At 35.4% G+C, this 27,894-nt stretch overlaps 1 protein-coding gene and 1 pseudogene across 3 annotated transcripts in view; both read right to left on the reverse strand.

Moving 5' to 3' along the window:
- Positions 1 to 1,038: 1,038 nt before the first annotated feature.
- The window catches only part of LOC125647695 (sulfotransferase 1C2-like), a 27,884-nt gene continuing 1,028 nt past the window's right edge, over positions 1,039 to 27,894 (reverse strand). For 2 of the 3 annotated variants that reach the window (XM_048874471.2, XM_048874473.2), the window contains exons 2-6: positions 20,207 to 20,369; positions 18,741 to 19,064; positions 8,955 to 9,064; positions 2,547 to 2,739; positions 1,039 to 1,258 (exon numbers count right to left, since the gene is read on the reverse strand). In XM_048874471.2, the coding sequence (XP_048730428.2) occupies positions 1,137 to 1,258; positions 2,547 to 2,739; positions 8,955 to 9,064; positions 18,741 to 19,064; positions 20,207 to 20,354 (897 nt within the window). In that variant the 5' untranslated portion in view covers positions 20,355 to 20,369 and the 3' untranslated portion in view covers positions 1,039 to 1,136. Of the gene's footprint in view, positions 1,259 to 2,546; positions 2,740 to 8,954; positions 9,065 to 18,740; positions 19,065 to 20,206; positions 20,370 to 27,108; positions 27,197 to 27,894 lie in introns of those variants that run through there. The other variant, XM_048874472.2, reaches the window with a different exon arrangement.
- On the reverse strand, positions 4,765 to 8,939 carry LOC130047472 (putative nuclease HARBI1; annotated as a pseudogene).

A 27,894-nucleotide genomic window follows, 5' to 3' on the forward strand; every position in this document is an offset into this window, starting at 1 on the left:
TCAACTTCCCACATTTATGTAGCAATATTCCATTATCACCTGCATATGGTGTTTATATATCTCAACTGATTTGATATGCAAGAGCTTGTTCTGGGTATAGTCAGTTTTTAAATCGAGGTAAGCTACTGACAAACAAGTTGATGGTACAGGGATTTCAACAGTCTCGATTGAAGGCAGCATTTCGCAAATTCTATGGTCGTTATAACGATCTAGTTCGTCAATACAAACTCGCATTGGGTCAAATGCTGTCTGACGTGTTTCATACCGATTGTTAAGCCGTTCATGGCACACTGATTTTGACTGGGGATAACTCCGTTTACCTGATCAGGATATGGGGTTCACGGCGGGTGTGACCGGTCAACAGGGGATGCTTACTCCTCCTAGGCACCTGATCCCACCTCTGGTGTGTCCAGGGGTCCGTGTTTGCCCAACTATCTATTTTGTATCACTTATAGGAGTTATGAGATTGATCACTGTTCGTTATCTTCACCTTGCATTGAATAGTCTTTCTGCTTTTTTGCGAGCTTTAAAATATGCAGAATAGCAAAATTACTATAAATTTTGTGGTTGCCCGCTTTCTATTTTGAATTTCTTATAGGCATTATGAGATTGATTCTGTTTGTTGTCTTCACCTTTCTTTTATCTTTTGTTTTTATCAAGAACACTAAAAACGTTTTTTTCACAAACAATACAGAACATATTTCAATCCTCTTACATTGCTGTATAGGATAAACTTGAGATACTTGTACATGCGCAAGCTGACCTTTCTCCTCATGTGTATGGTCACGTGCTACACTGTTAGGTTGTACCTATATTAAAATAAAGATCGCGATGTCAAGTTCTGTTGCCATAATAACATCGCTCGGCCTTTTTCTTTCAAGTTTTCCCCAACTTGGCAGAAAAGGCTGAGCGATATTCCGATTGACCCAGGTTACTATCAAACGTAAACTTGTGCATGCGCAAACTGACGTTTCCCCATAGTATCCGGTTTAACCTCGATTATATATTTTCTGCGTGGGCCTCGGGTACTAGTAGTAGTCTTGCATACTTCTCAATTTATTGCTGCTGTCCTCAGTTACTTTATAGTATTGACGTCTTCCGTTTCCAACATGTAAACGTTAGCTTTGTTAAATCTATTAGAGGTTTTCATAAATGAGCTGCAGATCAAAATCAATGTCTTTCATTTCTTCTTTTATCCTGGCATCGTGTCGCTCATTCTGTGAGACAGTGTACCAGTTCTTCCAGTCGCCGACTTTACCTTGAAAAATAGACATGTATTCTATTAAGAAACTAGAAATTAATAAACCCACGCCATAACGTTTTAATCCATGTTTCAAGGCAAAGGAAAGAAATAACTGTTTTCAAGATTTTGATAGCTCTAATATTTACCATTTAGAAGTTATGACCAATGTCAATTTTTTAAATGTAGGTCAAATGTCAAGGTCAAAAGGTTTAGTACCAACGGAAACGTCTTGTCACAAGGAATACTCATGTGAAATATCAAAGCTCTAGCCCGTACTGTTCAAAAGTTATTAGCGAGACTAAAGTTTCAGACAGAATTACAGAAAAGACAAAAACAATATGCCCCCCCCCCCCCGATCTTCGATATCGGGGGCATAAAAATGTTGCAATAAATATAACACTAACAGTTGGATAATTTATGAACTTTGCATTTTTATGCAAAATTTACATTCATCAAATCTTTTTTCATATATTTCTTTTGAAATTGACATTGGTTTCATCTCCGACAATGAATATGTGTTTGTTGCAAACTAGTTCGATCCGGTGTTTAGTGATATATGAATTATAGTATACAGGGTGTAGAACTAAAGTCAAATTCAAATTCAGTTATCTTATATACATGTAGTTTGATTAATAGCACGTTCGATTTAAAAAGGCTATGTTTGGGGATAATCGTCGAAAAAATTATGTTATCTTTTACAATGTTGTTTTCGGGGGGGGGGGGGGGGTCCTTTTATTCTTTAGATAGGTTTATAAAACCTTCTCTTAAGGGAGCAGCCAGATTAAAGTAATAAAATTTGAAAGGGTTAAATCATTATTCAAGTCTTTTAGTATATTTACTTTATATTTTCCCCTCTTTTGCGAAACAACACACTGTCTCAATTGGGGGGGGGGGGGGGGGTGTGACAAAGCTGGGAAAAAGGATGGTACCCACTGGGCCTTGTTTAATATTTTTATTATAACTTACTATGCAAAAATATTAAACAAGCGCCTGTTGGTACATTCATCCACAAAATCCACCGTTTTGAAATACATATGCATTAGTATGAGATATTAATATGAAACCGTGTATTCTGAGTATGACTTCCTGTTCTCTCTATAATTCTGCTTCCCTTGCTCATAATAAGCCTTCTAACTTTACAAAATGCTGACCTCCTCATAGCATTGCATAAATTAGTTTACGTTACGTCTTCCGTTCCACGTTTTAGCAACACCCATATTTGAGGTAGTACGATCTCAACAGATGCACATAAATAAAGAGTACCCCCCCCCCAAAAAAAAAAACAACCATGAAATTATATCACCTTTTCGGTAAAAATTAGGAAGTTTTCGATCCATATTTTTCATTAGTTTAGCTATTTCCCCATGGTCCTTCAAATTATCGGACGCATGTTTCAGCTTGTGGAAACTGCATTTGTCAGCTATATCGGCTGCTAGTTCCCTGGAACACGTGACTCCCAGATATCCTGCTAGACTGAGTATTTCCGAGACTGGATCCTGAAATATAACTAAAGTATTGTATGATTGATCGCTTGCGTATTGTTTAACGTCCCTCTCGATAATTTTTCACTCATATGGAGACGTCACCACTGCCAGTGAAGAGCAGCAAATATTAGGCCTATGCTCCGCGCTTATAGCCATTGAGCAGGGATCTTTATCATGCCACACCTGCTGTGACACAGAACCCAGGATTTTTGCGGTTGCATCCGAAGGACCACCCCCATTTTGTCGCTTCTTACGACAAGCAAGGGGTACTGAGGACCTATTCTAACCCGGATCCCCACGGAACATAAACTGGTTCCTCGCTGATTGGTGCTACACATAAACAACGGATCAGCGCTACTTTGATTAGCCCAAATGAGCCGATTTCATTGGTCAATTGATTTTCATGTCGCACTGGAGAGATTCCGATTGATTGCGTCGCACTCTAATTAAATTCAGACTTATAGATCCACGCTGTATACTCTTACGCAGCGTATAATGCGCGGATCTAAGAAGTCTGATTTTAATTCGATTGGGTAGCCCTTATAGCTTTCTCGAAGCTCGTGCTTCATAGTACATGTACATGTATATATTCGTAACGTAGTGTAGTCGACTGTGACGTCATCGCTAGCGTCGTTGTTGTTTTGAAATGAACTCTCGACAAACGCGTGAGATAACGATACAGCCCAAAATCCTGGCTGTCGAAAATTACCTTTTGTACACGAGCGAAGCGAGGTCAGCAGGGTACCAGTTTATATAACGTACCACAATTACAGCAAGATGTATTGTTTACTGTCAGTACCGTCAGAAGACTTATTGCGGAGCTGGTTCAGACACTGAACTGGCCCCAAGACCATAAACTGAAAACAGGCTTTCAATTAAGTCGAAATTTCAAATCCAGCTAACATTTGAAATAGCTTTCATTAACAAATATAATTTTCAGTATACTTTTGCGTGTTAATTTTTTTTTTTATATATACCTGCAGTTTTTCTAAACATCTGTGCTAAACAAAATCTTACGATATAAGTAATCAAAATTTAGACTTAACTCGATCTCAGTTTATGGTCTTGAGGCCTGGCCTGGAGGTTATAAAACTTTTACCGTACTCATACTCAAACTCGTACTCCGTGCTCCGAGTATATGCTCCGTTGAGTACCGTTCTCAAAACCGAGATTATAAAACTCTTTGAGTTCGTTCTCCACTGAGTCGGGAATTGATGCTGTACTCAAGAACCGGTATTGGAAATCTTCAGACTTTTAAGGTAAGATTGTTTTACATGTAAACATAAAGTACTATATCGGGGCCTCCTATACACATGTCATACATGTTTATATATTGAAATGTCAATGATGTTTGAAATTTTGAAACAAGATATAACATAAATTGATTTGAAGCCTCCAAATGAACTGACATTCATAAATACAAACTTCCTTAGGGCTGACAGTAACTTTTAAAAATCAAAGTACTGAAGGTACTGAAACGAGGTGACGTTTGGCAGTGACTTCAGCTTGTCTTTGGACATGTCTTTGGAAAAGAGGCATCATTTCTACATTTGCCATTGAAACTACATACAATTCAAAAGCTGCACCCTCTTCACGCCCAAAGAGCTTTCTCAAAAGAGCTTGTAAATTTGAAAAACCACTGACTGTCAACAAAACAGAGCAACCGTCTGCCTTAACATTTGCGTTTGCATCACGTGCATGTGGATCGAAAACATGGAACAGATTGCCTGAGCAGAATACAGCAACAGAACTGCCATTGCATATAAATATACTTCCATCTTTGGTATTTGCAAAGCATAAATTCAGTGCTGTAGCAAGAGAGAGGAAAGGGCCGTTATCTTTAAAAGTGGATTGTATTTCCCCTGCATAAACTGGTAAAGCAGACACATGAAGCAACTGATTTTGAATGCAAACATTTTTGGGCAAGTCCTCTGGGTTAAGATGTTCATGTGGACAGGCCTGTCTTGCATGCTTGTATAAAACATCACCTTTTTCGAGAACAAAATGAATATCATTCGCATCCCAATCTCCAAACAATTTTTGGTTAACTGCATTAAATGCAATGCACACAAGTGAATTTGCTACACATTGTTTACCTCTGCTATATTCTGAGAAAGTTTCTGACCCTTGATGAAAGTTGGCAGACACGCATTTCAAAATTATGGGATCTTTTCTTACATTGTGACTTTTTCTTTTTTTGACAGATTTTGGGCTCTCCCTTTGATGACTATCAAAATCATGATTTTTTCTTTTTTTGCTACCCTTCATATCTGATGACGACAACAACTGTCAACTCTTGAAATAACTCATTCACTTCTTGAGTCAAAGTTAAACCAGTCCAAGAAAATTTCCACTCTTGAAATATCAACTCTTGAAAACAAGTGTCAACTCGTGAGATAATTCATTCAACTCTTGAGATAAATTATATTTCGTGACAAAGAAATGTAAACTTGATTTCCAATATATTACTTCCAATGGAGTTCTTTTCTTGAATAACAAATATATTCACAAAAACATGTTCATTTATATTTCTTAATCAATGTTTACAGTTATCTGACTTGACCATGAAAGAGCGCGGGAAATGGCGCTCGGCCCTTTCGATCGAAGATTACATGTTTACACCCAGATTTAGTATTAAAATCTCAAAAAATGCGTCCTAAAGAAATATTTTGGTAAAATTGTACGAAATTAACACATTGGGTTTCAGATAATTACCTTGAGTTAATGCGTTGGCAAGAATATATCAGTTCTCTCAGGCAAGACGTTTTCTCCTTGTTGATGAACAGGATAGCGTGGCGCGTATGGATACAGAGAAATAGTGCAGAGTTTAATATTAAAATTCTAATTACACACACTTTCTGCTTGATAAATACAACAGATCACATACAAGGAAGACTTCTTCAATCTGACATAAAACAGAATTTATATATAACAGTTTAATAAAAATGGAACATAGTATCAATGTGAACTATTTTTTGATAGGCGATAAATCGGCTAATTAACATAATTTTCAGACATAAGAGGAGACAGCTGTTTACCCAGAATTCCTAGAGAAAAATAGATCATGTTTTCCCCGTCTATATGTGAAAATGCGAATGAATACAGAAGCAATGCAAATCGTTTCCTACAGTCCAATTCTGTTTTTCTAAGATCGTGGAATAAAATGTTGGCAAACGACAAATAATTTTGATCTTGTTTACAAACCTAAACACTAATTCGCGATTCCTTTTGATGTGTGGACTTTGTTTCATATCGAAGGGATAAAAATTGCGATTTCATAAATTCTTATTTAACTCGCTTATCGTAGAGGGTAAACATATGGATCCTATATCAATCTCAAAGTGAATTCTGACAGCTTTTACGTTGCATTAGCATATGTGACAACAAATTTCTTATATTAAAAATCAAAGTGATTTCGCAAATGGTAGTGATTAAAACAGGGCGCCATTGAAGCTGGGGTCTGACATACGAGGCTGACTTACGTCACCTCGAAAAATTGGTAACAATGTGTTGTCTCATGGCAATACCATCATTCCTACCATGGATTTGACCCATCATACCATCACCATCCAAAGGCCGCAAGTTTCCATCGTCGTTTTGTAGGATATCACCTCTCTCCATACCAATGTTATGGAGGACCACACACGCTACTACAAAAACGGCTGCCTGTGGAGGCTCTGTCAAAATTTCATGGTGAAGAGCCTGAAACCTTTTCTTTAGGACACCAAAAAGTCTGTTCTATTAGAACCCTTGTTCGGCAGAGTGCATCATTGAAAGCAGTTTCTGCTGGGGTTGATGGATTCAGAAATGGTGTCATAAGAAATCGCCGGCAGGGGTAGCCAGAATCACCCAATAGCAATCCATCATGTTGTCCTGCAATACGAAATTTTGTGAATTACACAAGGACGATTACATAACAATTCTTCAATTTTAGTATTGGTATAATTTTTGCTTGCAAATTCCTTTGCTATAATATATTCAAACTCCTAAAGAATTAATATTTTGTGTCCATTTCTTTTATATTAAAATTGGAATAGTGCTTCTAAAGGTGCAAGTTGAAAATTTAACACAAGATGCATAGACAATCGGGCTAGGTATATTCAGAAATGAAGGTCAGGGTGATTTATTACATACAAAACATACCATTCTCAAACTGTGCACACAGCGCTGATTGTCTAAAGATGCGGCTGTCATGCACAGATCCTGGCCAGCTAGCCACACAACTGGTTACTTTGAAGGTTTCATCACAGCACATCTATTACATCATAAATGGAAGAATTTGCATCACTACTAACTACATTGCCACAGGTTGTTAAAATTCCATTCCTATATATATTTTCATTTCACAATACATAATTATAGAAAATGTTTGACCTGAATAAATTTTAAAATGAGCCATGTGTATTGGTGCCTCACCACAATAAATTTACTCAAGATTTGATTAAGATTTTGATACTCTTATTCGTATACCACTTGCCAATTATACCATCTAATGTGGAAATATATGACAATTGTACTAGATACCAACATCAGGGAAGGGACTCAGCTAAGTTGTGAGAACTTGTTTCTGGTCCTTTTGTATATTGAATACACATTATACAATAAAATACATTGCTTGAAATAACTCAATATTCAGTTTGAATATCAATAACATATTTTTAAAATTAAATTTATATGTAATAAATGTAACAATTAAAGAATAAAAACATGTAGTGTACTTTAAATTTCTGCATTTTGTTTCATTTCAATTTAGTAATTACATAAAAATCTCTTATTATGCAATTTTAAAAATCAATTATTTGAAATCTGGAACCCCTACCCCTTTCTCAGGAATTGAATGGCACGTGCATTTTTACCTGAACATTTAAAGAGTGATATCCTTTACGATTCACATAGTCAACTTCATTCTGCTTGGGTTTTTTTATTCTTATATGTGTCCCATCTATGCATCCTAGTATGTTAGGAAAGCCTGGAATAGAAACATTGAATCACAGGTATCAGAATTTTAATTTAGTCAATAAATAGCAAGATTTAAAAAAAAAAGAAGAAAAAATAATTTAAACATATAAATATTGTATATGTATATATATATAAAAGATTCCTATACTTTGTGGATGTTATTGAACAAACAAAACAGGTATAGTAAACATTATGATTATGTATAGTAAAACTATATTTCTAAAACAAAAAACAATATAAGTAGCAAATGTAACACAAGTTTATTTTATCATCCAAATAATGTTCAATTCAATTCTCTGTTAAAATGCATTTCTAATTATGTTTCTGTAATATAGAGATCTCATTTCAGTGTGCACTTTCGTGAAAAATTAGGTGTTAGATCCGCCCGCATCTAAGCGGATCTAACATCGTCCGAAACTTGCATAATATCCCTTGTTATTATTTCTCCAATTTTGTAAATAGAGCACGATATGTATACATTTTTACAGCTGTTACATCATCAAACAGAATCTTACAAAAATACCCACAAAAAACAACCCTCCTATGACTTCTTATTGTTTACTACAAAAAGAAAGTACACACCGGGCTTGCGCAAACATATTTCCTTAGTGACGACCGGAAGATAAACATTGTGTACCTACCTGCAATGGTAGAGAAGGCACGCTTTGTTCTTGCAGCATCGTTGACTGTAGGAAACCGAATGAACCTTCGTCTTAGATTTGAAACATGGGCAGAAATGTCTCTTATACATGTACCAGCGGTGCTGCGGGAAATGTTTAGGGAATCCCCGATTAACAAGTGAATTGCACCCGTCGCGAGGTAGCGCAGACACACGAGTAGCTGAAGAAGGGGCGGGAGGGGGTTGTTGCGTTTCGTAGGATGTCTCAGATTTGGAAGTAGACTAAGTAGATAGTAGATCGTCTGAGGGCGAAACCTATAACGATTAAATATTTCGTCCTCCTCAAACACTTCCAGTGGATTGGAACGGTCTCTGAATAGCCTGGGGCGTCTTTGCTGTTCATTTTGTAGAAGCAGGCGGCGATAAATCCGTCTATGCGCCGCCATGTTTGTTTTGAGTACAACTCTGAGCAAGCTCCAAAGCAGACTCGAGAAATCTTGATTATGTACTCCATTTGAGTATGAGAATAATGTTGTATAAGTTTTATAACCTTGACTTTTGAGTATGAGTACGATTTTGAGCACGGAGTTCGAGTTTGAGTATGAGAACGTGCTCAAAAAAGTTTTATAACCTCCAGGCCTGATCTTACCTTTTTCAAAGTTTCATAGTACATTGTATGAAGTGAAAACTCTGGATCAGACTGTGCAGCCCGGTAAAGTTCTTTTTGGAAGTCGAAGTATCCCCCAAAAAGATTTTTGTCTATTAAACATAAAAAAAATTTACTGGTAAAAATTTAAAACTGACAAGCTGTATGATCCGATGTTTATGTATGATTTTGAACAGAGTTACATTGAAGCAGATTATAATTTGCTTTTAGCTCACCTAAGCTGAAAGATCAACTGAGCTTTTCTGATCGCCTGTTGTCCATCGTATGTCCGTCTGTCAACTTTAAACATTTTCGACTTCTTCCCCAGAACCACTGGGCCAATTTCAACCAAACTTGGCCAAAAGCATCCTTGGGTGAAGGGCTTTCAAGTTTGTTCAAGTGCAGGACCATGTCCCTTTCAAAGGGGAGATAATCGCAAAAATAGGGTGGGGGTCATTCAAAATCTTCTCAAGACCCATTGGGCGAGAAAAGCTGCAATTTATATAAAAGCGTCCTGACATCGTCTAGATTCAAGTTTGTTATAATAATGCCCTACCGCGGGATGGATGGGCCCACAATAGGGGATCAAATTTTTACATACAAATATTTTGGGACAATCTTTAAAAATCTTCTTCTCAAGAACCACTGAGCCAGAAAAGCTGAGATTAATACATGACAGCTTCCTGACATAGTGCAGATTCAAGTTTATTAAAATCATTGTATCCGGGGGTCGGATGGGGCCCCAATACAAGATCAAAGTTTTACATACAAATATATAGGAAAAATATAATCTTTAAAAATCTTCTTAACAACCACTGAGCCAGAAAAGCTCATATTTACATGACAGCTTTCTTACATAGTGCAGATCAAGTTTGTTCAAATCATGGACCCAGGGGGTAGGATGGGGCCACAAGGGAGATAAAAGTTTTGCATACAAATATATACATGTAGGGAAAATCTTTAAAAATCTTCTTCTTAAGAACTACTGAGCCAGAAAAGCTGAGATTTACATGAAAGTTTGTTCAAATCAAGGCCCCCAGGGGCATGATGGGACCACAATAGGGGATCAAAGTTTTACATACAAATATATAGGAAAACTCTTTTAAAATATTCTTCTCAAGAACCACTGAGCCAGAAAAGCTACTAGGCCAAGAAAGTTGAAATTTACATGAAATATTTCTAATATAGTGCAAATTGAAGTTTGTTAAAATCATTGCCTCAAGGAAAGGATGGGGCCACAATAGGGGGAACAGTTTTTACATACAGATTTATAGGGAAAATCATTAAAAATCTTCTGAAAAATCACTGGGCCAGAAAAATTTATATTCACATGAAAGCTTCCTGACATAGTCCAGATTCAAGTTTGAAAAAATCATGGCCCCTGGGAGTAGGTTGGGGTCACAATAGGGATGAAAGTTTACATGTGAATATATAGGGAAAATATTTAAATATGAGCCAAGGTGACTAAGGTGAGCGATGATTACTGTTATTAACTTTCCCTTCAATATATCCTTAAAAACATTTGCATGTAAAACAAAACAGTGGCTCGGAGACGATTATCTAAAACATAGATATAGTTAGTATGCATAAATTATACATTTTCTGTTGAGGTGTCTATAAATAACCCCATGCTCGTCAAGGGAATCCCAACATGATGCATATAATTCAGACGCAACTGTCCAATATGAAGTCTGAAAGAGTGTAAAACATGTACAACAAATTACTAAGAGGTATTTGATAATTTTATGTCCCTTCAATATAAGGCAAGGCAAGGAACTATTGTAACAAAATACACAGCTTTACACAGATAAGATCACCGATGATCTGAAAGTCTGAAGTGTACACGTAACTGTCACTTGAGATGATTAATTGATTGATTGATTATTGTCGAGAATATTTCACTCATATTGAGACGTCATCACTGCCGATGAAGGGCTGCAAAATTTAAGCCTGTGCTCGGCGCTTATGGCCATTGAGCAGAAAGGGATCTTTATCGTCCCACACCTGCTGTGACACGGGGCCTCGGTCTTTGCGGTCTCATCCGAAGGACCGCCCCATATAGTCGCCTTCTACGACAAGCAAGGGGTACTGAGGACCTATTCTAATCCCGATCCTCACAGGACACTTGAAATGGCCGAGTAACGGTTGTAAGTAAACACCGACTTGAAGCTGACATGAATTAAGAGGGTACTGTACATCATCATAATGGCGGACTTCCTTTTAAAACATGGATGGAAATACAAATATCAGCAATATTTCTCTATTCATCTAAAAACCATATAAAAATATATATATATAAAAAAAAAAAAAAAAAAAAAAAAAAAAAAAAAACCATTCGCAAAGCTGAGTACATGTAGTTCAGTAGATTAGCACGTTCGAGTCCAGCAAGGGTTTTAATTTTTTCTCAGTTTGCTTTCAACTAAAACTGCATATTTTGACTAAATTTAAAAGTTTTCAATTTCCAAATATTGTTGTACATATCTTCTTTTTTTCCATACATATCAAATTTCTCAGGTGTAGCATACCTCCTTAATAAATATAGTAGAATTCTATGTGTCCGCCATATTTCTCTGCTTATCCGCCATATTAGTTGGATGTTCTATTGTTTTAAAACATGATTGTGACGTAAACCTTTTGTTTGAATTGTCCATTCTATAGGTTATTGTTGTGCTAACTCCATAAACAGTCCATTAAGCTACCTGTAAGTGTCCATTCTTTTTGAATAACTGTCCATTCTTTTTGAATAACTGTCCATTCTTTTAAGAATGGACAGTTGGTTTTTTTTCCCGTCAGAATGGACAGTTACAGCAAACAGAATGGACAGAGCCAGGTAAAGATTGGAATGTACCCAGGGGGCAAAACAACAAATACATTAGATCCAACTTTTAATTTACGTGTCTTCAAAACTTGAACTCGAAGGTAACATTGCCAGATTTGATTTTGATTTCACTTATGTATTCTCGCATACATGTAGTCCTTTCTTCAGTAACTCGTCTAATTCATCTTGATTCAGCGGTTTAAGAAAGCGCTCAATATTGTCAAAAGACAAAGGCTTTTGTTGTGTAGCATAATTTAAAACATTGTTGTGATGTCAGTTCTTTGTCATGACAGTACTTTATTTTTCATACTGTACTGAACATATTCCAGTATTATTAAGAGCAGGCCAATATTATGAGAAATACTGGACTGACAGTAAAAACCAGGAACAACGACCACTCTTCGTTGTGCGAGAAAACATATTTATTATAAATCAAATACAATATTCAAGGCGTGAAATATGCCAGTAAATTATACGAAATGAGTGTTTCATGTATAATCCGCTTTTACCGTATGTGAAATCGTTTAGGCAACACAGTTATAAATCCATGTCACAATCATTCATTTAAACACATGCACATTAAAATCGCAAATTCACTGTTACATCCCCGGCAGTGATGTTTATTTCTTTTTCTGATCCATAGGAAACACTTTCATTGAGCTTCACTTTCTTCGGCTCCGGCGGGGACATTGTGGACGGTTTCTGAATCAAATCACTTGCACTCTGTAATTGCTCCTCAGAGGTGCGTTTGTAGTTGCGAATCACAGATGACCTGTAACCACTTTTTTCCGCTATAAGTTGCTCGTCAACACCCGCAGCATACAGGCGTGTAGCGGCAGTAGCCCGAAGAGAGATTTGTAATCCTGTCTCTTTAACATTTTGGTCCCAATCTATTGCAGTTGATGTACCCCGACTGGGACGTCGTACCATACATTCCCCTTAGGAGCGATTTTTGATCTAAGATAAAATGCATTGCATTTTCCACTTCTGGGGCTACAAATGATTAAAAAGAAATTTGTATACAACAAAAATGAAACAAGCAAAAGAAATAATGTGCAAAAAAATTGTTAATATATTTAGGAGAATCTGTAGAAATAATGAATAATCTTACCGCAAACTCATGTACTTTTCAATCATCTGAAGCCATTTCTTCAAGGCACCCGGACTAAATGCTAAAAGAGAGCTGCGGCTTCTGTTTTTATACCAGTTATAGGCCTACGTGTCAGTATCATATCAGGGTTCCCAAAAAGGAACGTATGAAACCAATGTTTTGTTTTTTCTAAAAGATTCTTTCCGAACACTCTTTACGTAGCCTCATTCACCCAAAAAAGAAAACCAGTTTTGTTGAGTACAGTCTTCAGACAATAGAAGTATTCGAATCGCTTTCCATGAAGAACAAAACCCTGTTTTGAGGAGTACCGTATTATGACAATTGAAATGATGAGCTAACAGTTTTTTGTGAATTAAAGACAAGAGTTGACCTTGTGTGCCATTAAAGTTTATGAATTCCTAATATATCAAAATTATTAAAAACAAATCAGAAACGAAAGGTGTAAATATATCTGTCTATACCAATGTATATTTGTACGTGGGTTTTTTGCCTTTAAATGTATTTGTTTTTAGATAGAACAATGAAGATACAAGACTCCGATGGTCAATTGTGTCAGATACGGGACTGATCACTCGCCGCTACGCGGCTCGTGCCAGTCCCGTATCTGACATAATAGACCATCTTCGTCTTGTATCCCTTACGTAACACAATAGACATTAAACAAAATGCTGAGTACCCTGAACTTACCTGTGACTGTCTATTCGGTAAACAATGAACTTACTATTGCATGTATGCTACCTGGAACATCTCATTCTGAATACAAGTTTTCTACATTTTGTTTATTTGATTCCACCCCACAAAAAGAAAATCATGTTTTAAGTAGGAGAAAGGCCTCAAACTGTCCATTCTGTGAGAGAAAGAACTACGGCCCTCGATCAGTTCTTTCTCTCACAGAATGGACAGTTTTTGGACTTTCTCTTTTACATATGTATCAGGGTTCGCATGGTATATAAGGGGACGAGTTTTGCCACGCTTCACTTCACATCAGTGTCTTTGATTTACCTGTGTCTGTAGGTTCGACAGGTATCTAGTACATTTATACGACATCGACGAGAAGAAATTAAATCATGTTTTGTAACACCATTCAGTGCTCAAAATTACAATAAACATATCGTACAGTAGTAAATAATTATAAAAGCTTTGGATAGATAAATTTAGAATGGCTTTTTCTTTACGTGAATATACGTACATTGGCAGTAAATATGTCAAAACTATATAAATAACGTGGATAAATATTTCATCTATTATTTGTTGATAAAATAGAATACCGGTAAGCAAAGGGTATAAAATCTATAAAATTCACACTTACTTCAAGTAAAATGAAAATATATATACAATGTATGCACATGACATGTATGCTCGCCTTGAAAAGGTATCGAATGCGGAAGACTATTTACCTGGGTCTACTCGTAATATCTGTAAAGGACCGCAGATGTACGTGTACACTTGTCGAAAATACTCTTAAGTTGTAGTAAAACTTCCTTTATTGGCATAATTCATGAAAAAACCAATAAACTCCATTTGCATTCCACAGTAAACAACATTGCCTATTGTACAGACTGCGACACACTTAGTTCGTGCCGATCATCTATCTTCAATCAGGGGAAGTATCAGATTATAATATTTACCCTGTATTGTGCATGAATCCTTTTACGCATGATTTACTGGTCAGAGTATTGCAGATTTTTAAATCAGGAAATCATTTAGGTTGATAAATTGTTCATGGATATATAATTTGCATATACAACACAACGAGGGTATGGGAGAGAGAGAGAGAATTCAAACGATGATCTTGTAATAATCGCGCTCTTACATGTATTAAGACAAATGACATCTTTAATTCAATAAAAGAGAACAGTAACTCAATACTGCTCTCATTAATTGATAGTACATATTTATTTGATTCATTTAAAGCACACAATAATTAAAATTTAAACATATCATTGAATAATGTTATTTTCAATTACTTCAGTTTATGTTAATTTGGCGCTCAATAAATCTTATATATCTATGTCATTTTGCGTTATTACATTCTGCGTTGAGTTCGACACAAATTGTACTAATGCAAAATGTAATAATTGAGTTTATCATATTATGCGTTGTTATCAGGCACATAGAACCAAGGGGGAGGGGGCAAGAGGGTATGTTCCCCACCTTTATTACATGTAACAATATCTATCATTTGTTATTTTGTAACGTAAATAAAAGATTTATTGGGTGACCCCCACTTGACCCCAGCTTGAAAGTTCTGATATAATAGTAGAAGACGCACACCACACCAATTAAGAAAATGAAGATATTATGAGTCGCTCATAGTAGAGGACTCTAACCACCCCATCCCACTCCCAACGATTGAAGAAAATGAAGTGCAGGGAGAAATTATTGAAGAAGTCAAAGTAAAGGCTCACTAACCTCACCCCCGAATTAGGACTTTGAACAAAACACCTTGGTTTGTTTGGATTTTTCTGTTTTGTTTTATTGCTGTTTTCGTTCATCGTTTTTTGTTAGTATTATTTTGTATGGTAAGAAATTTTGAAGAATCCAATTTTCCACATTTTTTCTTCCCGATGTCACCCCCCCCCTCCCCTGAAAAATGACGATACATGCCTGGTTATCACATTTTGCTTTGCAACACATGCATGTATTCTAATTGTATGGTGTTGAATTGCACCCTTTACCAAGTTTTTCTTCATTTACAGTGTAAGGAATGGTAAACCAAAATCACAAAACAAAATGGACGAAGCCCAAGATATTTTCAAGCGTAGGAACTTCATTCACGAATACATAAATTCATGTATTCAGAAAAATCGCACGCATGCATTGCAGGACGATAGCATATGTGTGTTTTAACGTTACTGTAACATGCCATAATGATTACTTTCAGGTTTAAGTGTAATTTATTCATAAATATTTTAATTTCGTAGATCTGGCCCAATGGATATATTCTGAAAATAGATAAACTGCTGTACGTCGGAATTTCAAATTCAAATATATTCGATAAGATGTTAGTATTCAAAAATCAGTAAAATTCGTGTTGAGGTTTTATTTGATATGATACAATGTCAACATACTATAATGCATAAGTAGGATTTGCAAAAGACAAGAGTATAAACATTACTATATGATCACGAAAAAGACATATAATTTATATCCGGATTCATATACCGATTTAGATATCAATAAAAACAAAGCAGCGTAGTTTGGTGGGAGGGGGTTCTAATGAGTTTGATGAAATAAAAGAAGGAACCCAACATTTGCATTCAAACTAGATGTACTTCAAAATGAATTCATTTCTGCTCTGACTGAAATCATGTTTCTAAATTTTTGGGAACGAATCTTGCATACAAAATAATTAATAGGGGAACACATAAATTGGATCTCCTTTGGAATTTAATGAAATGTATATATGCACCTTTCTTTCAACACGAATTGAACTTGTGTAAATGTGGTATCAGGCACGTATACAGTGGGTTGGGGTGGGCAGGGAGGTTGAACTTGTGTAAATGTGGTATCAGGTAAGCATACAGGGGGTTGGGGTGGGACTTGTGTAAATGTAGTATCAGACACGTATACAGTGGGTTGGGGTGGGCAGGTTTGTTGGTCTGCTCTCCCAACTTTTTTGACAATTTACTTTTTCCCGTTATTCTAACATACAAAGTCAGTATCGCTCGCGCCGATATGTGAGAAAGTTTCCCAGTTTACTTTCGGAAGGTCAGTGGTCTCTTCCCAGGTACATTGTATATGGGTTCTCTCTTCCACCAATAAACAGATAACCGGAAAAAAATGTTGAGTGTGGCGGAAAACAACAACAACAACAAAAAACAACAACAAAAAACCCCACCCAAACAGTCAAATATAATATCTGTATTATCACACAGATGTATATTTCCGTCCCATTATTCCCTTATTTATATATCCAAATTTGTATATGATCATCGATAAATTTTTAATTGTGCACGCAATACACCCAACCAGATGCTCAGTGTATATGTACATGATTAAATTCCTGAAAATTGTCGACTCTGAAGACTGACATCTCCCCTGATTGAAGACCTCCTGTTTGACACGGGTGAAGTGTGTCGCAGTCTGTATAATGGAACGACAACGTGTTGTAAAGTTCTAACGAGATGCAAATGGAGTTTATCATTTTGTTTCGTGGATTTATCAGAATAAAGAGAATTTAATATTTTCGGTAAGTGCACATCTCCGATACCTGTTCAGCATTTTTTTTTTGGCGAGAATGCCATGTGCATTACATATTATGCATGTGATATGCACCCGTCTTTTACAAGAATTGATATAAATATTATATTTTATGCTCTTTGCTTATTCCATTCTATCAGCATGTAATTGGCAAATGATTTCTCCGCATTTATTTCATAAGAAACTGCAAATAATTGCATGCACTTGCAAGTATGCAAGAAAAGCTCTCTTTTTTGCATTTTTGTCTAAATTATCAAAACTTTCAGAGTGTTTCATTGGTATACAATAAATATTTTGTAATTTTGAACAATGCATGTTTTAAAATATGATTTTATTTATTTCTTATTTCCTTTATATTACTATCGGAGATGTGCACTGGTCGAGTCCACCTAGAAAATCACTCAGGTGTGACAATCACATTTGGGGTATACACGGATAGAGTAAATTAGGCTACCTGAGAGAAATATGGCGGATAAGATGAGAAATGTGTACGTATTTATTAATTCATGTCAGCTTTAAAATCACAATTCTGTCTAAAATGGGCGATATCATGTATGAAATGTCGTACAGCCTCATAAATACGTTCATGCGATGATTTAACAGTGTTTTTACAAAGTGGAAAAAATTAGTCGAAAATTGGACCATACAACTTTAAAGTTTAAAACTATGACCCACAATGCTGATTTGGGCCACCATCATATACACTTTAAGGTAGCACTCTACATCGTCATAATGGCTGACTTCCTTTAAAAACATGGATGAAAAAAATCAACAATATTTGACTTCTCTTTTTCCATATAAATACATAGCCGAGTAGTTCAGTAGGTTAGAATACCGACTGATGAACTGCAGGTCGCATGTTCGAGTACCCCAGGGGTTTTAAATTTTTTTCAGATTACTTTCTACTAAAACTGTATTTTTTGACAAAATAAAATAAATTTGAAAATTTTCAACTTCAAAATATTGTTGTACATATCCTCCACTTTTCATCTACATCAAATTTCTCTGGTGTAGCATACCTCTTTAAAGTCCAGTTCTACAATGTAGGTGTGATATAATTTTAATCTAATACATTTCAATTTTTAAAAATGAATTGTTTTCTTGTGGTTCTTCGTATGATAGATTCATCTAAATAAGTCATTAATACTTATACTTTGATATATCTAAACGACTGATATGCAAAATTGTAAGAGTGTAATTCATGAAAAGAATATATTTAAGGGTTTTCTCTCATACAAAATTTTAAGCCGTAACTCTACCACGTACTCTTAGTTTGAATAAAGTTTTTACATAAGATTTGCAAATAAACTTGAGAAACTGCTGTCGTGGTCTTCTTTTTCTTGACTATGTAGACCTGGGGTGTTATTGAGAAAATCATTTTCAGAATATTACATTGGTCTGATATATATTGAATTTTTACTGCAATATTTTTTTCACAGACTAGTTATTGAACAGACTTTTAAAAAAAAAATCTCCAGAAAGGAAGCATAACAAACTTGAATCCCCTCATGAAAGGATATTCTGTGCCAACATTGGTTAAATTAACCAATTTCTTCTGGGAACTGTGAAACAATGAGAGATGACGAACTCAATTTGATCAGAAACCCCACTTTAACCTCTGGCTTAGATGAGTTAGAAAGTCAATTTATCAACATACACTGTCCAACCACCACTTCCTCGAAAAACTCTGACCAAGAGAGGGATCCAACCCCAAGTTCGTTGGAGGAATGCCAATGGCAGTAAAGCGAAACTGCTGCGTCTTTAGGGTTTCTGATGACGTTGACAGCCTTGCGTCCTTTGCGGAAGTGTTCCTGTGGTAACCATCGGAAAGGTATGTGTGTATTGAACACCCTGGGAGATGGTAGACTGTCCAGAGAAGATGGGTCAACAGCATCGAGGAATACGTGCTCTCTAACTAACGGGTGGTACTCTGCTTCTTCTTTTAGAAGCATGGCAATGATCTCCCAAACCCAATGTGTCCCTGTAATAATGGTTATATATGGATATACAGTCATATTTATAAAATAAACAAGAGATGTTTGTAAAACACATATTCCCCCATGGTGCAAAAATTGAAAAGGGTTATACACATACATCATTTAATTGATAGTAATATCATCAATTCAAAATATTGAGCAGACAATATCTTCCTATGTCAAGAGTGGATTGGTTGTGTGACCTAAAATCGATTGGGGTCCTCTACTCCTTATGCTGTACCAGTGTACCAAGTTTGGTGTCAATCAAGCAAATAGTTCTTAAAATATAGGAGACAATATATTACTATGACCAGTTCAACTATTGACCTTTGACCTCAAATTCAATATGGGTCATCTTCTCCTGAAGATGTTCATCTTCTCCTGAAGATGTTCATCTTCTCCTGAAGATGTACCAGTGAACTAATTTTGATGTCTGTCAAGCAAAAGGGTTATCAAGATATTGAATGGACAGTATATTACTATGTCCAGTTTGACCCTTGACCTTTGACCACGAAATCAATAGGAGTCATCTTCTCTTGAATATACACCAGTGTAGTAAGTTTGATGTTTGTCAAGCAAAGGGTTCTCAAGATATTGAGCGGACAGTATAATTATTCCAATGTCCAGGTTGACCCTTGACCTTTAAACATGTGACCTCAAAATCATTAGGGTCATCTTCTCTTTAAGACGTACCGGTGTACCAAGTTTGATGTCTGTCAAGAAAAGGGTTCTCAAGATATTGAGCAGACAGTATATTCCAATGTCCAGTTTGACCCTAGATCACGTGACCTCAAAATCAAGAGGGGGTCATCTACTCCTTAGGATGTACCAGTGTGCCAAGTTTGATGTCTGTCAAGCAAAGGGTTCTCAAGATATTAAACGAACATTATATTCCTATGTCCAGAGTAGTTTGACCTTAAAAACAATGGGGGTCCTCTTCTACTCATAACCAACCCACATATGAAATATCATTATCATCAAGTGAATGGTTCCTAAGATATTGAGCGGACAACATATGGTCTACCGACCGACCGACAGGTGCAAACCAATATGCCCCTCTTTTTTGAAGGGTGGGGGGGGGGGGGGGCATAGAAATAAGAAAAATAAACAGGATACCCGTAACAGAAGCTGGAGACCAAGAACATACCACATTTTGGATAAGTAATCAAGAGAACATCGTCCTCATTGGTCTTCATGTCTCTCACAGCCTCTAAGTGTTTCCTGGCGTCCTTCTGTAGCGGTGGAAAAGGCGAGAAACAGCAGTCGTCAATGTGTACTAAATCCTCAAACGGCATGTTGATATGTTGATACTGAAAGTATATTAGCAATAGAGATAGGATACAAAATTTTAATCACCTTGTGGTGTAGGAATTCTTTTGATGTAACCATTGTCTTAATGATACCTGACTACACAGTTATGTTAGTTGCATATGTAAATTTCACAAAGCATTTTCATTTTAAATTGTATTGATAGATCCAGGGGTACGTGCTGTCCCAAACTCTCTATGTTGCATTGCTTATAGGAGTTAAGAGATTGATCACTGTTCGTTATCGTCGACTTTCATAATGATGAAAGTAAAGTAGATGAAATTAACATGACTGGTAAATGATTAGAAGCTGATCTTATTTTGCACTTGAGACTTTCTTGAGGAGCTGTCTGCCTTTCGTAAAAATAAGAAAAAAAATGAATTTCTAATACATGTGCGGTAAATGATTTATTTTATTTCATACAAGATGAAACACCGCGCAAGCGTGGGAAATCACAACTGAATACATGTATATAGGAAGGATTTTCTAAATGTGTGTTTGAATTGTTGCGCACATGTATTGAATGAACGGTATCTTTAATATAAATGAATTTAAGAACAATGTTTGAATAATTGCGTCCATTAATTGTTATATTTATTGATATCATATACAGTAAATAAAACTTGATTATTATGAAGTCATTTGGAGCTCCAAATCAAATATCCCTTACGTTAATTAAATGACTACACATATTATAATTTCTCATGTATATCATTATGTGGACTTTACCTTGTACCTTAAAGGACTTATATTGGCACCGCCTGCTGTCTACTCATTATGTTATACACAATAAAATATTGATTCAAACAATTATTTAAAACATACATCAATGATCTCTCTCCGTATTGAAAATTAGTTAAAGGAAAGGCATAGGGTCTAAGATATTGGTAAAATTTTGCATGTTCCAAAAAGATGGCGAAATTAAAGATCATAACTATAAAATCACAAAAAGTTTCTCAAAATGTTTACAAACACATTGGATACGATAGTAATTACAAAATAATTCCCTGTTCTCATTTGCCTAAATTAGTACCCCGTTGACTTCGCATTTCTTATGCATGTGTGCAGCCACCAATCAGAAGAGTACCATTTTAATATATTGTCCTCCAGACAAACATTTTATAAAGGGCTAAAACGTCAAAATGACTTCAATTTCAAAGCACTGCATCTGTAGATAACTCATAATTAATACTACACATTTCTTTTTTGGAGTTTTTGCAAAATATCGTGATGTCATTTTATGAGAGAAAAGATAGACCCTATGCCTTTAGTGATTTTACGAATGCAATTGTCATCCATCACGCAAAATAGTTGACCAAAGACAAAATGAACATTGTTCATAATTTCTAGTCAGTATTGTTAATGTTTTTATAATGGTAGTTTTTGTCCTGTGCGACAATTTTTAGACCCTGTCAAACAAAAAATCATGCAATACTGTTCAAATCATGGCTTACCACATCTTGATGAAATTTGATGGATAGGTTGACATCCACAATAGTAATTGAAAAATGTCCCCCAAAGATTGCTATTTTCAACATGGTCGCCAATCGCAGCGCCATCTTTGCATATTTTCATCAATATTATATGCAAAAATCCATAAAAAGTGTAAAAATCAAAAGAAATTTATTTCACTAAAAATTGAAAAAATAATAATTCAAAAGTATTTCAAAGTTACAAAAAGCACTCCTCTTCCAAAAACGGCATAAGTCATAATCAAACATGAAACACATCAAAGGGCAGACAACTCCTAAATAATGGTAAATTGCCAATATTTCAGAAATGAAGGAAAAGTACAAATTGGAAGGGTCAAATCTTCCAAGAGCAGGTTAGGAAATAATTCATTTTCATACTACTGTGAAAATAGACTACTACACACCATTATTAAAAATGTTATTGAGCTTGGCATTTAAAAATCATATGATATATTAAGGTTTAGATGATGCCTGTTTTAAGTGGTGACGTCTTCATATGGGTGAAATATTCTCGAGAGGGACGATAAACAATATTCAATCAATCAATCATTAAAATTAAATCTTGAAAAAGGTGAAAGTGGCTCACTACACCCAGGAATAGTTTCTAACATCAATACGAATGGATTTAATTATGAAAGATATGAAAATATACAATAAGTGTTTATGTCAAAAAAGACAAAAAATATAACAAGAGATGTTTGTAAAACACATATCCCCCCATGGTGCAAAATTGAAAAGGGTTATACACACACATCATTTATTTGATATTATTATCATCAATTCAAAATATTGAGCAGACAATATCTCCTATGTCAAGAGTGAATTGCCCATGTGACCTAAAAATCAATAGGGATCATTTACTCCTTATGCTGTACCAGTGTACCAAGTTTGGTGTCAATCAAGCAAATAATTCTTAAAATATAGGAGACGATATATTACTATGTCCAGTTCAACTACTGACTTTTGACCTCAAAATCAATATGGATCATCTTCTCCTGAAGATGTACCAGTGTACTAAGTTTGATGTTTGTCAAGCAAAAGGGTTATCAAAATATTCAATGGATAGTATATTACTATGTCCAGTTTGACCCTTGACCATGTGACCTCAAAGTCAATAGGATTCATCTTCTCCTGAATATAAACCAGTGTACTATTTAAAGTTTGATGTCTGTGAAGCAAAGGGTTCTCAACATATTGAGCGGACAGTATATTCCAATGTCAAGGTTGACACCTGACCTTTAAATATATGACCTAGAAATCAATAGGCATCATCTTCTCCTGAAGATGTACCAGTGTACCAAGTTTGATGTCTGTCAAACAAAGGGTTCTCTAGACATTGAACGGACAGTATATTCCTATGTCCAGTTTGACCCTTGACCATGTGATCTCAAAATTAATAGGGTCGTTTTCGCCTGAAGACGTACCAGTGTACCAAGTTTTATGTCTGTCAAGCAAAGGGTTCTCAAGATATTGAACGGACAATATATTCCTATATCCAGTGTGACCCTTGACCTTTGACCATGTGAACTCAAAATCAATAGGGGTCATCTTCTGAAGACCTATCAGTGTACCAAGTTTGATGTCTGTCAAGAGCAGACAGTATATTCACATGTCTAGTTTGACCCTTGACCTTTGACCATGTTACCTCCAAATCAATAAGAGTCATTTTCTGCAGATATACCAGTGTACTAAGTTTGATGTCTGTCAAGAAAAGGGTTCTCAAGATATTGAGCAGACATTATATTCCTTTGTCCTGTTTGACCTTTGACCATGTGACCACAAAATCAACAGGCGTCATCTTTTCCTGAAAATGTACCAGTGTACCAAGTTTGATGTCTTTCAAGCAAAGGGTTCTCAAGATATTGAACGGACAGTACAATCCTATGCCCAGTTTGACCCTTGACCTTTGACCATGTGACTTCAAAATCAATAGAGGTCATCTTCTGAAGATTTACTGGTGTACCAAGTTTGATGTCTTTCAAGCAAAGGATGTCCACTTTGACCCTTGACCATGTGACCTCAAAATCAATAGAGGTCATCTTCTCCTGAAAATGTACCAGTATACCAAGTTTGATGCTTTTCAAGCAAAGGGTTCTCAAGATAATGAACGGAGAGTATATTCCAATGTCCAATTTGACCTTTGATCATATGACCTCAAAATCAATATAGGGGCCATCTTCTGAAGATGTACTGATGTACCAAGTTTGATGTCTGTCAAGCAAAGGGTTCTCTAGACATTGAATGGTCAGTATATTCCTATGCCCAGTTTGACTTTTGACCATATGACCTCAAAATCAATAGGGATCATCTACTCTTTAGGATGTAACAGTGTGCCAAGTTTGATGTCTTTCAAGGAAAGAGTTCTCAAGATATTGAGCGGACATTATATTCGTATGTCCAGAGTAGATTGACCCTTGACATTTGACCTGGAAAACATTATGGGTCCTCTTCTACTCATAACCAACCCACATATGAAATATCATTATCATCAAGTGAATGGTTCTCAATATATTGAGCAGACAACATGTGGTCTACCGACCGACAGACCAACCGACCGACCGGCCGACAGGTGCAAACCAATATGCCCCTCTTTGAAGGGGGGATAAAAATATAGACAAAAAATATTTTCAACACATATGAACAAAAGACTCTGCGAGATTTGAACTCTGGATATGCATTTCAACAGTTCAATGCTTTAACCACTGAGTTACGATGATAGACAATCACATCGATCGATGCAAATAATTTCACAAAACATTTAAAGGGTCATCTTGTGACGTGGTGTCATTCAGAGTACATACAATGTATATAGCTTTAGTGTTGTGAGCTACCTTAAGTGTATATCTATATTTTTAAATTAAAGTTAGACATCATGAAATTACTTAGCAACAGCAGGCAATAGCTTTCCAAAATTGATATAAGTCATAACCAAACATTCAACATATCAAAGGGCAGACAACTCTTAAAAATTGGCATATTGCCAATTTCTCAGAAATGAAGAAAAAGTACATATGTACACAAATGTAAAGTGGGAACCTTCTAAGAGCAGGCTAGGAAATAATTTAGTTTTACACTTTTGTCAAAATAGCTACTAAACACCATTAAATCATATTATTTAGCTTGGCTTTTAAAAATCAAATTAGATATTAGGGTTTAGATAATGCCTGTTGAAAAAAAAGTATTAAAGATGTTATATGTACATTGTTTGTTTGTTTTGATGTTTTCTGCCACACTCAACAATTTTTCAGTTATATGGTGGCGCCCAGTTTTTATTGGTGGAAGGAACCCAGATTTGTACCTGGGTAGAGACCACCGACCTTCCGAAAGTAAACTGGGAAACTTTCACACTTACCAGCGCGAGTGGGATTCGAACCCGCGCAGACAGAGGTGAGAGACCCCCATTTATATTATTAAATAAAATTGGAGTTAAACATCATGAAATGAATTTCATAGTTACAACTGACAATAGCCTTCCAATTAAAATGGCATAAGTCATAATCAAACATACCACACATTAAAGGGTTTAAATAATGCCCTTTTCTTCAAAAACATCTACAAAACGGTTATTTATGTTACTGGACTAAAATTAGATTCATACTTCATTCAATGAATTTCATACTTACAAATGACAATGGTCTTCCACAAGTAACATTAGTCAGTATCAGACATACAAGATAATATAGTACAAAGGGCAGACAAGTCTTAAAAAACTGTCAATTTTGTACAATGACCGAACTTCACATTGCTAGGACCAATTTTTTTTTATTACACGCTCGGAAATAAAAAAATTTTTCAAATAGTACATTTATAATAAAAAAAATTAATATTACTGATACAATTAGTAGGTTTGACTTTTAAAAATCAAGTGATACTTTAGATTTTTTCTTTAATTCTTCAAAATTGTTGACTTCACATAAATTTATTGACTATAATTATATTTATAATTTTTCAACCGGAAGCAAAAACAATGTGTCTCCGACACTTTGTGTTCGGAGACATAATAATAAGAAACGGAGCAAAAACAATATGTCTCCGACACTTTGTGTTCGGAGACATAATAAGGAACAGAGCAAAAGCAATATGTTCCCAAACTTTGTTTGGGAACATAAATAATAATGCATGTGTGATCTCCAATTGCGGGGGAGTAGGGTTAAGTTGTAACAAATGAACAATCTAATGTAGGAAGTTTCTCCAATCGAGGAGCTTTCTACAATTGATGGGGACGTTTTACATGTACACGGGGTATTGTAGTAAAAAGAACCTTGATAATGATATATACCAATCACTACACATTATCATATCACATTCACAAATGAGTCAAACATACATTAGTTACACAACACATTCTATTCAGCAAAAGCTCGACTTTCACAATAGTTACCGGTCAGAAATTACAGTTGATATCATAGATAATCATTCGTAAAATCATTCATAAAAATATAGTCTATTCAAATTCTGTTATAATGTGTAAAGTGATTACGAATAATATAATGTCACATAATGAATGTAATGATCACAATGATCTACATCTATCCTAACTCACTGACAGACGTAAACTATTGTATGTGTGAAATGCTACACGTAGTACATATGTACATGGTTTTAAAAATATAAAATGATACAATGTGAAGGACTTTATCTTGTATCTCTGTGATGACCTTTCAGTAAACTGAAAGGACTGTTTCTTATTTTTCATTGTACTCAGTTATACTAATTTATAGAATAGATAATGAAATTCTTCTTCACTGTTTTGAATATGAAATACAATTGAGTAAACTTAGTGGTCAAAAACAATAGTCTGTGAGAATATAAACAATTGTTATCATGGGATTGATGGAAATATAATTGAATTGAACATAACTTTATTGACATTAAACAATGTTATTGACTACTGACTGACTGATGTACATGTACACTGGTAAAATACAATTCTCAAAATGTTCTGAAAAAAGTGATGTATGATAAAAGCAAACGAAATATATGTTGTAGGATGTAAGAAAATCAAATAATTACGTAGGCCGAACAAAAATTTCAATATGCTGCAAGTTGTAGGTTGTGACATGGTTCATTGTAAGACCTGCTGCTAACAATTGTAACACAACCCAACCCTTTCTATTTTTGAAAAATATATGAGCTTTAAAACATTGCAAATGCCATGGATATTTTATTGATTTGTAAATAAACATGCCGCCTATCAATTCGTACTCTATTTAAGATGTAACTCTTATTATATTAGCATTTTCTGTAAAATTCTGTTTTTATCTCTTACCAGTTCCCACTGTAATGAGTTGTCTTTTATGCAGTCAGTATTCTTTGCATGAGAATGGCTGTGCACCTCTGCTTTCGACTGACCTTCACATTGGCTTGTTATTTTGTTGATTCTTCAGTAAATACCGATGCTTTGGACAAATGCTAAGTTTTATAAAGAGGTAGGCCTAGTGTCTAACTGTCTATCGTGAATATTCCACTTTGGTTAGTACTGTAAACAAGAAATGCTGTGTCGTCGAAAAGTCAAGACCTGTTTGAGTTTGAGCGTCTTAAATGAGTTGTGGTTTCTTTAGAATACTCATATATCTTTAACAATCCATTTTCACTTTCGTAGAGCAGTGATGTTCCAAAACTCATGGAAGTTGGAAAAAATAACATGAAATATTGAGATAACCTCTTTGCATCGTTTGTATTATCGCCCTTTTCACCAAACAATATTGAAGAGTTTTTAGAAGCGCCGAAACCCTTACTGATACATTGTAGATTTTTCAAAACAGCGCTTTACAAGATCCAAAAACCAATAATATTTTTTAAATGTGAAAAATGAATAAGGTTTTTTAGAAATATTTTTCAGCAAAATGATAAGCACAGGGATTTTTTTTACAATCATCTTCAATCGTCAAAACACTATAAATAGTAGCTATATACATGTAAAGTGTTTCTAATTCAATTTTCACAATCAAAACAAAAATGGCTGAAATATTGCCAAAACGGCGTGAAACCTCAATCAATCCATTTTCACCATGTAGATATTAATTGACAATTATCAATGAAGTATTTGAAAATA

Source organism: Ostrea edulis, chromosome 6 (assembly GCF_947568905.1).
Source record: "Ostrea edulis chromosome 6, xbOstEdul1.1, whole genome shotgun sequence".
Classification (NCBI taxonomy): domain Eukaryota; kingdom Metazoa; phylum Mollusca; class Bivalvia; order Ostreida; family Ostreidae; genus Ostrea; species Ostrea edulis.